At 37.2% G+C, this 12,703-nt stretch overlaps 1 protein-coding gene across 1 annotated transcript in view; it reads right to left on the bottom strand.

Annotated features, from left to right (window-relative positions):
• The window catches only part of LOC132139509 (phosphatidate cytidylyltransferase 1-like), a 28,450-nt gene that overhangs the window by 2,218 nt on the left and 13,529 nt on the right, over positions 1-12,703 (bottom strand). The window contains exons 2-8 of the mRNA XM_059547913.1: positions 6,692-6,840; positions 4,516-4,612; positions 4,064-4,161; positions 3,549-3,688; positions 2,643-2,701; positions 1,310-1,392; positions 9-96 (exon numbers count right to left, since the gene is read on the bottom strand). Of these exons, the coding sequence (XP_059403896.1) occupies positions 9-96; positions 1,310-1,392; positions 2,643-2,701; positions 3,549-3,688; positions 4,064-4,161; positions 4,516-4,612; positions 6,692-6,840 (714 nt within the window). The remainder of the gene's footprint in view (positions 1-8; positions 97-1,309; positions 1,393-2,642; positions 2,702-3,548; positions 3,689-4,063; positions 4,162-4,515; positions 4,613-6,691; positions 6,841-12,703) is intronic.

The raw sequence follows: 12,703 nt of genomic DNA, 5'->3' as shown, positions 1-12,703 counted from the left end.
AGGTTCACCTTAATCAGTGGAGTTCTTCCAAAAAAGAAGCCAAACAGGTAGGCCATGATGTCATTACAGATTACAATAGAGATGGGAACAATAAACCTAGAGAACAAATGACAGTTTTATTTTACAAACACATACTGTAGAAGAGAAGAAACCAGAGGTGGAAAGAGTGCGAAAATATTCTACTCAAGTAAAATACCATTGCATTAATTAAATTTTACTTAAGTACAAGTAAAAGTACCATTCTAAAAATCTAGTCAAGTCAAAGTTAAAAGTATCTCCTTTAAATTTGACTCAGAGTAAAAATTACTTCGTTATATTTTAACAGTGAGAGGGAGGTTTAGAACTAAACTCTGCAGGGCTGCGGCCCTACAGGAACTGAGTTTGACACCCCTGGGATAGGCCTATAAATCTCAAACCAGTTGTTTTTAGTTAAAGAAATCTATTATTTTGAATTAAAAAAATTAAACAGTATCAACAAAACGAAACACATCATTGCAGAGAGAGGCAAAACTGTGCTATGATGGCCGTCTAATCTACTAGACTTGACAGCACTGTAGGAGTTTTGTTTGGTTTTATGCAAAATACTGATAATGTCAAATCGCACATCATTAAAAGAGCAATTACGAAGTTATCACAGAGGATATATACCACACACCCTGCACCACTGTCTTATTGGCTATTTTGTGCAAAACATTTTTCTAAACTGTCAAAGCAATGCAAGTATTTACCTTACCTGTACATGCTTGCAAAGGGGTTTTGTTTTCAGCTGGGTCTGCACCATAATGCCTGTCTTGTCCATCTGCCTCTTTTTTGTGATTTTAGCGCCAGTTTGTTCTCCTGCCCATTATTTACTTTAGTTTCCAGGGAGCAATTTTTTTTAATCCGTAATAAATGTGTTTTGAAATGTAACGAAGTAAAATACTTCAAACAAAATATACTTAAGTAAAAGTAAAATGAGAGATTTTAAAATCTACTTTAAAAAGTAGAAGTACACAAAAAAGCTACTCAATTACAGTAACGTGAGTAAATGTAATTCATTACTTTCCACCTCTGGAAGAAACTGTGCAGACATTGGGAGGAAAAAACTTTAGAAAAAGAAAAGTAACTTCAGTTAATTATTTGTGAGAATTAGAGTGTATATTTGAATAAAGTTAACTAAAAGGTGAACAATTATGAATAGAAATGAGTGTTTCTGCTCTCCCTTGAGCAGCTAGTTATCATTTCATCACGTGGAACATCAGGAAACACAGGAATACAGCTTGAGAAACACAAGTTGGAGTGACAGTTCTGTCAGGTCAGGTGGGCTTACCAGATCATTCCTTCAAACAGGTTCTGAATAACCAGATGTGACTGAGTCACCACAATCAACAAGGTCACATGGGTCCAAGCAAACTGGAATGGCAAGCACAAACACACACACACAAACAAAATGAGTGTACGATTGAAATGTTATCTACTCAATGAAACAATGATAATGCAAAGCGATTTATGGCACATATCCAATCAAACAATCACAATGTGACTTACTGTGTTGAAATACAATTTTATTCTCAAATGTTAATTCAGAAGTCTGAGCTAAGACTATAAAATAAACAAAAATAGACATAAACATTCTAAGCGCTCAAGCAAACTTGGCTGTAACAAGAAGTATTTTGCTGTTGAGTGTTTCGGCGGCCAGGTTTTCAGTTGATGTGGAATGGGTGTGACCAAACTCAAAGAAACTGACATTCAGAGGTTTGACTGAAGTAAGGCACAGTCAATGACTAGTATTAGAAATTCTGAACTCAACTCAACAGCTCAACACTTCAGTTTCTGGTTAATAAAATAACCAGAAACTTACATCAAAACTATATTTGCATGTCCTGAAGGAAATATCAGTACTAGCAAGGCAGCAGCTTCAATCGATAAAAAGCAGCACCAGAGCCACCATTTCTGATGTCATGACACTAAGTGTGTCAGCTTTATGAGCCACTATCTTTGGAGTGCAATGAAAACATCAATAACATGTCATTACATAAATAAATACAGTATCCAAATATTGCAAGGGCATCATCGCAAGAGAAATGCTGTTCTTTTGAAAAAAAAAAAAAAAGAAAAAAACTATCACTGTTTCTTTAAAAATATTAAGCAACTGTTTTCAGTAATGGCTGCTGAAAATTCAACTTTGCCATTACAGGAATTAATTACATCTTAAAATATATTAAAAGCAGAAAACAGTTATTTTAAATTGTAATAATATTTCACAATATTACTGTTTTTACTAAAGATCTGATCAAATGAATGCATTAAAAATTTTATTTAATAAAATGGGCACCTAATACTAGAATTACGTACATTGCAAAATCTAAATGAAGTGTGTAAAAAACTATGGAACCCACATTTCTGGACCACTGGAACAGAATAAATGTAATGAAAGTGCTGCCTTGCATACACTGTAAATAAATGCCTTGCAATGACTAGTTTAAACATTTCATATTTCTACAATGCTCAGTGCATGTAATGTACACTCATTAAATGTGATATTATGACATATTATGACATGGGGCTACTGAGTATCCAGAGGCACAACACATGATTCACACATGACTTTGCATGAAATCATCAGTTTAGTTCTGGCTTGCATATAAATGACTGATACACACCATATAAAACTGCAGGCGGTAATGTTTCTTCACTAAACTCAGTACAAACATGCAGAAACCTGGAAAAAGCAAATAACATGCAGTTAATTTCCTACATAACAGAAGAAATTTGAAATCTTATCACTGTTTACAGTATCATTTTGTATCCCATGTAAAGAAATGTATTTGAGACAGAGCAGAGAAGCATTCTTCGTAAATTTTTGTTTCGGAAAGCTTTCATATCTGCTGTTATAATAGCAGCACACAGCATTATGGGATATGTGGATTTTGTACATTGACAAATATTTAGAACAAACACACTGGTTTATATCTTAAACTGTATATTTTGGGTTATATATTCTCTATGATGATGACCATTAAGCTGTGATGGAGAGAGTGGCAGGTTTAGTGAGAAAAGTCGATGAAAAGTTAGTTCAAAACAACATTTATTTGAAATAATCATTATTTGTAATATTATAAAATATCTTTACATTGATCAATTTATGCATGCTTGCTAAATAAAACTAGCTTGCTAAATAAAACTTTTGAACAGTAGTGTAACTGCAGGTGAAAAGCCTGTTGACATTGAGCAACAGCTTATTTATATTAATTAAAGCATAAAAGCATGTCAGAGTGACCAAGCATACAATCAAATTTCATGAAGTCATTTCATATTTTGAATACTAAAACAGGCATGCGTTGGACCAGCGCCTCTGCATTTATTTCTTTAAAGAAGCTGCAGCAAATCCCACCAACAGCACAGCAAAACTGACAAGGATTAGGATTATTTCTAGATATGTAATCTATAAACGATTTATAAACTATGCAAAAAAAGCTAAGTGGGCACTGTGGGTTTTTCACCTAGAGTCATAAAAGTCTCTGATGGTCTCCGTGCAGAGTTTAATCAGAGCTGTCAGTTACACTCACCTGCCAAATACAGTGCAAAAGAAATAAACCGATGATAACGCACAAGAAACTGCAGAGGTTCCTCCCTTTGGACGAGTGCACCGAAATAATCAGCCACTGTCTCTCCATAAAAGAAGTAGTTCACACAAATCAAGAAGTACCTGAAATACAAGGGGCATTTGTGTCAAGATTTGAGTTCAAGAAACATACTTGATGGAAACAATACATGGCCCCTTTCAGCTGCTTGGCTGTCATCTTGTTTTGTTAGGCCAAAGCCTGCAGGAGGGGTGTACTCTATGCTAGGTTCCAACATGGAAGTGCACTTTGCTCAAGTCCAGTTAATCACTACTTTATCTATGACAAAAAGTGACTGGTAAAACGTGAGAGTGTGTTTGTGTGTGTGTGTTTGTAGTTCAGTGTGCGTATATGAATGTAAAGCACAATAATCAGAAAGAAGGGGGAAGGGTGGAGAGATAGAGAGAATTAAGGGGTGAAAGAAAAAGCATTAAACAGTAACTAGTCAGCATTTTACTTACCAGCTAAGAGTCCTAAACCACGGCAGATCATAGGAATGGTAAACTCTGTAGCCAATGGTTATAATTTCATGAAAACACTTGATTTGAACGCCCATAACCTACATAAAAAAGGGATAAAAAAAAGTTAATAAATGTTGCAAGAGCTGAACATGTTCAAATAGCACTTTTTAAATCTCTGATCCCTTCCTGATTCCTTCAAAATGCAAACATCTATTTAAAACTGTAGTGATTCATATCAATTTTCATTGAAAATATTTACATTATGTCTAGTTAGGTAGGGCTAAAAATGAGCTAAATGACAGCATGTGGCCCGAAGGGTTTGTAGAAGGACAGCTGGGATGTTTGTTAATGCTTTCTATAGTTACCACAAATGTTGGCTAGCCAGTGGTCAGTGTGTTTGTTTAGTTAATAGTGTTTGTCGTTGTACATATATGGTTTGTACTCATACTTACCACTAATATAAGCATAATGGGTCCCAAATAGATGATGAGGAAGAAGCCAACGATCATTGTCAATGACAATATGCCTCTTATCCACCAGTTTTTCCACCTGTTGAGATTTTTTTATTTATTTATTTTTAATCAGTTTGAATGCAGAAACCAAGAAAACTACAGTCAGGACAGTTAAACAGTTTGTATAACAAGATACATTTGCTGGCAAATCCCCACTTCCACTATTAAGGGTATAGATGACATTTCCCCTTTGTGTTCACTTTGAAATGAACTAAAAGCCTATGAAAGAGGTGAAATGAAGCTGGGTCAAATTTGATTTCCCCACTGTTGAAATGTGGGTGTGTATAACTGAATGAAACGGCATGAACAAAACAATGATAATAATTTCTGTTTGATTTAAGCTTCACTGTTGAACCTTGAAGATGTACAGTATTTATGATATTCTGAGATTTGTGAGAACAAAACGGATGGGATAGATTTATTATGCTGATGGTGCCATAAATGTAATAAATAGCCGTGTTTCCACTATCGAGCTTAAAGCGGGCCAGCTGGGGCTAGAGGAGGGGTTATGAACAAAGGCGGAGTTTCTCCGTGTCTGGAGAGCGTCAGCGCGGATCATTTCAGAGAGATAACAGCTTTAAGCATTAACCAGCATTAAAGACTTTTTAAAATAAGTTGAGCTCAAAACTCACTCTTAGTCAGCAGCGAGTGTTTGAAATAACTTGATCTGATGTGGATTATAATCACCATACAAGGCAGAAATATTTATAAACGATGCAAAAGACTATGCATGCTGGGCATTAACATTACCATAGTAAACATGGTAAATATGACCGCTTGAAGAAATCAGACGTCAGCTTCTTATTCTCTATCACAATCGTGTATTTATTTAGTAACTTACATTATCTGTCACAAGCCTCTTCTCGAGAGTTTAGCTCACGTTGCCTATCATAAAAAAATAGAATAATGTTTTTGTTCGGGGGCTTTTATAAAAATAGAGATATTATCATTCATTCTATATGTGGCTACAAACAGAAACAGACTCGACTGAATAAGCAGGCTATTTTCATAAGCGTTAAAAATAAATAAATAAAATAGAAATAAGTTTATTTATGTGTGATTAATTTTGAGTCCTGATAAATTAAATCAATATGATCAATGTATCACTTATTCTATAGTTAAAACATCGATGCTTTTGAATTTGAATATATAACAAAGCATGCAAACAAACGGCTGCTTGTATCATGTTCGTTTTTTGATCGCGCATGTTCCAGTGACATATTTCTTAGTTTTCTGATAACTTCTCTTTGTTGGTGAAATGATGAGGTTGCATGACGTTGTTCCTGAGAGGCGTGTAAAGGGTGTGTTTTAGTGACGCGCAGCGGAGCTTCAGGCTCCACTGTGGAAACCCTGCGCTATTCTTAGCCACGTCCGGACCGCTTTAAGCCCTGGCTCGCACTGGCCCGACAGTGGAAATGCGGCTATTGTGGCGCCATGAGAGATGTGAATTCTTAGTTTTCTGGCCCAGAGTGTTATAAACTGTTTGCAGGTGCCACAACTCATGCAAGCCACTGAAAAGAATGGGAGGGAATTTGTCAATGGAGAGAAACAGAAAGGAGAGGGATTGGAAAAAAAAGTGCATCATCATCACAAAATGAGATGGGTAGCCAGGCGCCAGCATTCAGGCATGCCTTGTACCTTCTTTTTAAAGAAGCTTCTGCAAATCCAACCAAAAGCTCAGCAAAACTGACAAGGATTAGGATAGTTTCTAATAAAGATCCTGTTTAATCTCTTCGACAGCCCATTACCCTGTCAACCGACCCCTAACCTTATCTGCATATCAAATATCGCTAGAGACGGTGTTATTGATCCAAATTAAATATCTGTGCAATAAGATGCGCTATGAGGTTATGTGTCAGTTTACAAAGATTAACCGGATCAATTTTACATGGCACTGATTTAACCAAAACATCCTTCATGTGTGGAAAGATTATAAAGAATATTAGTGTATGGGTTTCTTATTTTCCCAGTGAAAACAGGTTAAATATGTTTGTAAAACCTCAAAGACTCATAGTTGCCTATGTGCATTAAACCGGGGCCTAAACATCCATACAGGCACACAACGCTGATGTTGATTGTTTCGGGAGTTGCACATGAGCTCAGTGTCATTGGGTACCTAGATGACAAGCCCTCCAGGGCTTTGTTGAGACACTGTGGAGTGTTATCTGTGGAAGGTTGCATGTCTGGTGTGTCTGCTTTGGAGTCGCCCTCCATTTCTCCCTCCCCTTCACCGGGGAAAGCAAGCCTGTCGTCTCCATCTGCCTCCTGCAGAGTATAAACACACACTCTGTCAGATGTCCTGATTCGAGTCACAAGTTCTCTATTCGATTCTCGAATATAGTTTTAATACAAATGGTATTGATATTTCTAAAAAATGAACCGTAACATTAGTTAACAAATGGTGAATTAATAAAAAGAAATGAAGAACCACAGGCCTGTATTTTAAACCTATTATTTTCTTGTACAGGGTCATTTTTAAACAATAATAGGGCCCTATAAAATATTCTTATTAATTTTTCTGGTAATCAGAAGAAGACATTAAAAAACATGAATTTATCCTAATCAAATGAAAATGAAACCCTTTTATAACGCACGCGCATTAGACATGTTTTGTGCCGTTGATTGTTCTCGTCATCATCTTCTTCAATAAATAAACATTTATTCATTCTAGGGTGTCGCCGGCAAATCCAGTGGAGAGAAATCCCCTCACAACTAACTGCAAACTGGCATTCAGATCTGCATCCATTTTGTTAGCAACGCCCCAACTTCCATTCATTGATTGTGGAAATCATGGCGCCTCATGCGTGATATCAAATGCTTCCGCAGATTTATAGTATTCCTATAGTATTTCACCTGTGCGAATCACATGTATGTCTTTGTTCTTGGTTCTCATCAACAGTATCTCGGCCGTGATAAGCGCTGAATGAATGACAGGCTTTCCGTTGTAACGTCGTGCAAGGTAAATAAGAGGGTGACATGTAGTGGAGAAGAGTAATGATAAGATTCACGTTAATCAGATCTTGTTTTAACGTGTGCTGAAATAAATATCATTACCGGAAAAGATCAGTTCACGGCTTTAGAGAATCGTTATCGAATCTACGTCATTTTAAAAAACTAAAACTAATCCAAAACTATTAATCCAGCCCTACTCAAGACTAACATTACACCACATTATGTACGAGAAACTGCAAAAGAACAGGCACATTTGGAATGCAAAAAACATGGTGACATTAATTTTTATGTAAATATAATGGGCAATATATTGCATCACCAAAGATGAAGAAGCCATGTACAGTCGTGGCCAAAAGTTTTGAGAATTACATAAATATTCGAAATTGGAAAAGTTGCTGCTTAAGCTTTTATAATAGCAATTTGCATATAGTTCAGAATTTTATGAAGAGTGATCAGATGTATTGCATAGTCCTTCTTTGCCATGAAAATTAACTTAATCTCAAAAAAACCTTTCCACTGCATTTCATTGCTGTCATTAAAGGACCTGCTGAGATCATTTCAGTAATCGTCTTGTTAACTCAGGTGAGAATGTTGACGAGCACAAGGCTGGAGATCATTATGTCAGGCTGATTGGGTTAGAATGGCAGACTTGACATGTTAAAAGGAGGGTGATGCTTGAAATCATTGTTCTTCCACTGTTAACCATGGTGACCTGCAAAGAAACGCGTGCAGCCATCATTGCGTTGCATAAAAATAGCTTCACAGGCAAGGATATTGTGGCTACTAAGATTGGACCTAAATCAACAATTTATAGGATCATCAAGAACTTCAAGGAAAGAGGTTCAATTCTTGTAAAGAAGGCTTCAGGGCGTCCAAGAAAGTCCAGCAAGCGCCAGGATCGTCTCCTAAAGAGGATTCAGCTGCGGGATCGGAGTGCCACCAGTGCAGAGCTTGCTCAGGAATGGCAGCAGGCAGGTGTGAGCGCATCTGCACGCACAGTGAGGCGAAGACTTTTGGAAGATGGCCTGGTGTCAAGAAGGGCAGTAAGAAGCCACTTCTCCCCAAAAAAACATCAGGGACAGATTGATCTTCTGCAGAAAGTATAGTGAATGGACTGCTGAGGACTGGGGCAAAGTCATATTCTCCGATGAAGCCCCTTTCCGATTGTTTGGGGCATCTGGAAAAAGGCTTGTCCGGAGAAGAAAATGTGAGCGCTACCATCAGTCCTGTGTCATGCCAACAGTAAAGCATCCTGACACCATTCATGTGTGGGGTTGCTTCTCATCCAAGGGAGTGGGCTCACTCACAATTCTGCCCAAAAACACAGCCATGAATAAAGAATGGTACCAAAACACCCTCCAACAGCAACTTCTTCCAACAATCCAACAACAGTTTGGTGAAGAACAATGCATTTTCCAGCACGATGGAGCACCGTGCCATAAGGCAAAAGTGATAACTAAGTGGCTCGGGGACCAGAATGTTGAAATTTTGGGTCCATGGCCTGGAAACTCCCCAGATCTTAATCCCATTGAGAACTTGTGGTCAATCCTCAAGAGGCGGGTGGACAAACAAAAACCCACTAATTCTGACAAACTCCAAGAAGTGATTATGAAAGAATGGGTTGCTATCAGTCAGGATTTGGCCCAGAAGTTGATTGAGAGCATGCCCAGTCGAATTGCAGAGGTCCTGAAAAAGAAGGGCCAACACTGCAAATACTGACTCTTTGCATAAATGTCATGTAATTGTCGATAAAAGCCTTTGAAGCCTTTGTTTTTTAGGAATATTGCATAAACACCTTCCAAGAAACAATTCCAAAAACAATTAATTAGGTGAGTGAACCACCAGACACTTGGATTGGAGACGTAAAACAAAGCTCACAGTTCACAATGTGTCAAGATTCACAATGTCATAATTCAGTAGTCTTTTGCAATCACCATGAAATGCAGCCCTCCATGGAAATCACAGATTTACCAGTCAAAGTAATAGAGAGCGACGGTGGACAGAATATTAGCCAACATACTCATGCAAATGCTAGACAAATGCCTCTGAGGAAAATCAATCGGGATTGATGACATGGCACCTGAGTAGGTGTGGTATACAGTAGACTGAAGATACCCGTCTGCTCGACACAAGGTGAAGAGAGACTGGTTTCTCATCTTTCACTGTTGTCTTGGCCAGCACAAAACAACTACAAGCCAAAGAACAGAATCAAATATGGCTAGTAACAGTAGCAGAGGAAACTAATAAATGAGGTGAAGTGGAATGTACTAAAAGAGGAAAAGTTGGACCTATGTGTCATCATCAAAGCTTGTGGTTATGATTTGATGAATAAATCAACATGTCCACAAAGGCTGAGTTAAAGTACTTACTGAAATGTATAATATCAAGAACCAGTTTACAGCATTAGTTGACAGAAGAAAAATGTACATGTACTGTACTGGATAGATATCCAAATGAATCAATACATCATGCAATCAGGAACAGAACTGAATCGAATTAAGAGCTTGTGAACCAAATCAAATCGATTAGTGAAATCTGTCAATATGGAGCCCTAATGATCACTGACAACATCATTGTGGGAAAATATTACTGGCTAACAAGGATCGGTCATTGCCAGTTTGTAAGCCTCTACATGTGGTTTTTCAGCAGCAGCCCACATCCTGGAAAACCTGATGTGTAAATGTCTCATTATCTGCAATAAATCTGCAATCTGGATTTAAATACTATGCAAGCAGTCTACAACTACGATCACCGAGCGGTTCATAAAGTAGCTGATCTGCCTTTCAGACTGAAAATCAAAATAATAAAAGGCTAAAGAAAAAGAAAATCCCACCAGCAATTTGTTTTACAGTACCCACATGTAAAAGGTCCATAGCTAACTAAGTTAATATGTAATACTGTAGAGCCATAATGTTCCTCTACGGCCTAAATAAATACAGTAACTCTCTCTAAATAAATTACTAGGAATGCACCGAATGTTCGGCAACCAAAATTATTTAGTCGAAAATAGCGAAAAGACTGAATAAATTGTACCGAACAATGATATGATACAATCAAATAGTAACCAGCTTCATCAATGAGAAGAGGAAGGGGTGAATGTTGCTGGTTCATCATCATAATCACAACAGCTCTGTTAATACATTTATTATAACATTCACACTAGGGCTGGACGATTAATCGAAAAGTAATCGAAACCGAAATTCAGAACCTCTAACCGAGGTAATTTTCCCATGTCGGTTATTTCGTTTTTTTAATCCTGTTAATACTTCCTCCTAAAAAGCATACTAGCGCGTGTGTAGCCACATGACTCTTCCCCGTCCAGTCAGTGGCATAAAAGCCAAACACTGAGGTGAACGCCGGTTCAACACATAGTGATGGCGCGTGAGCGGTGAGTCTTCACTAAACTTTGTCAGTTGTATTTGTTTTATGGTTTGGACATTCAAGCGATGTTGCATTATTTGTCTACTAGATAATACCTGAATGGCAAAATGAATGCAGTGTCTTAAAATCCTGTCAAAGCTAAGGATATTCAGTGAAAACAATTGGCGTTGTTCATTGGTAGGGCATCGACCAATAAAATGTCTACATTCGCACCAAAGCCCCGCCCCCAGCTCTGCTCTCTCACATCTGCATATACAAGTGCACAAGTGAGTTTTGCAACAGAATATCGCAAAAAGAGTAGCAAAAGTCAGAGCGCTAGGATTTGAACTTGTACTTCCAGATCTGAGAGGTTGTAAGTGCCGACTTGACGTTGTGCAGCGAAACTGAAGTAAAGTGCAAAAGTAAATATGTCGTAAACATGTGTGTATGTCATTTTCTTTGTGTGAATGTCATTCTACACATTTGTGACTATTAATCTACAACTTCCAATTCAAAACACGGGTGTTTTGATCATTGTCTGTGTGTGCAAATTGAAAGATTCAGCTTTTCACATCAGAGCTGTGAGTGTAAATTTTAACTTACAAATACAAATATTAATATGACAAGTTCTCAAAATCAGATCTTCAACCTCTCGAGTTTTGCTACTGATTTACCTTCATATTTATCAGTGGCGCATGAGATGCGATGACAATATAAGTGTCATTGAATTATGCTTTTGTTAACCTATACAGTTGAAGCAACTAGATGCAGTGCTGCTGTGATGTTCATTCAAAATATTGCGGAAAAAAAAAAAATGTGGAGAAGATCTGAAACCAAGCCATTCACACAGAACGCATATTTCATGCATTTTCCAGAGGGACATCATCTATCACCGTTGCACTCGCGTCTGGCACAACAGAGCCACATGTTTAGAAAGCCATGTAAAATTAAGGTGGGTTTAATTTTCTTCAAAAACATACCTCGAGACTTTATGTTGGTTTTCCCCCATCCTTCTGCATCTTGTGTTTAAATGAAAAATGTACTCTGTGTGATTGGCTTTCACCAGTTTGTATTAAACTATGCATCCACATATGATGCTTTTGTTTATAGTTCTTTAAGCTACTTAATTATAATTAGTTTATAAACATTATTTTAAATATTATGCACTTTTTTCACAGTCATATTTTCTTATGCTTTGAATAAAAGTGCATTAGTACTATTTTGCCCAGTGTGCACTCTTGTGGCCTCAGAAGAGAAGCCAAAAGCTTTTCTTCACCCTAACTAAAATTATGCATTTTAAATTTGAATATAATTCTAATTTTGATAATATTTAATTGCAAATTCAAATGTAGTTTTTCAGCCATTCTGACAGCCCTAGTTCGCACAGCTGCATTGTGGCACGAAATCTCATATAAACAGTAGCTGTTAAGATACTAGTTGTCAGCGTTGTCCTGTGATTTATCAATAAAGTAGCTTAGAATCTCAAAACATATTATAGCATATTTTTCTACTTTTGAAGGAACTAGGCTATTTACAACCCACAGCTTCACAATAATATAGAGACGGTATGACTAATTCACACTCGCAATCACTCATACTGGTACTGTGCTAATTTATCTTTATCTGATCATTATTTATCTCTTACACCGAGCAATCAACAATCCGTAAGAAATGCTACGAACATAGATAAAATAACTGCTGATAGTGAGCTATGATATCGCTCTTTCAATAGGAAAAAATATCTCACGTTTAATAGTCAATCTTATTTACAGTACAAACCTTGTCAGTGAACTATGAGGGCAAAAAAACAAAACAG

The sequence above is a fragment of the Carassius carassius genome, chromosome 4 (assembly GCF_963082965.1).
Source record: "Carassius carassius chromosome 4, fCarCar2.1, whole genome shotgun sequence".
NCBI classification, from domain to species: Eukaryota; Metazoa; Chordata; class Actinopteri; order Cypriniformes; family Cyprinidae; genus Carassius; species Carassius carassius.
This window is presented reverse-complemented; position numbering and strand designations above follow the sequence as displayed.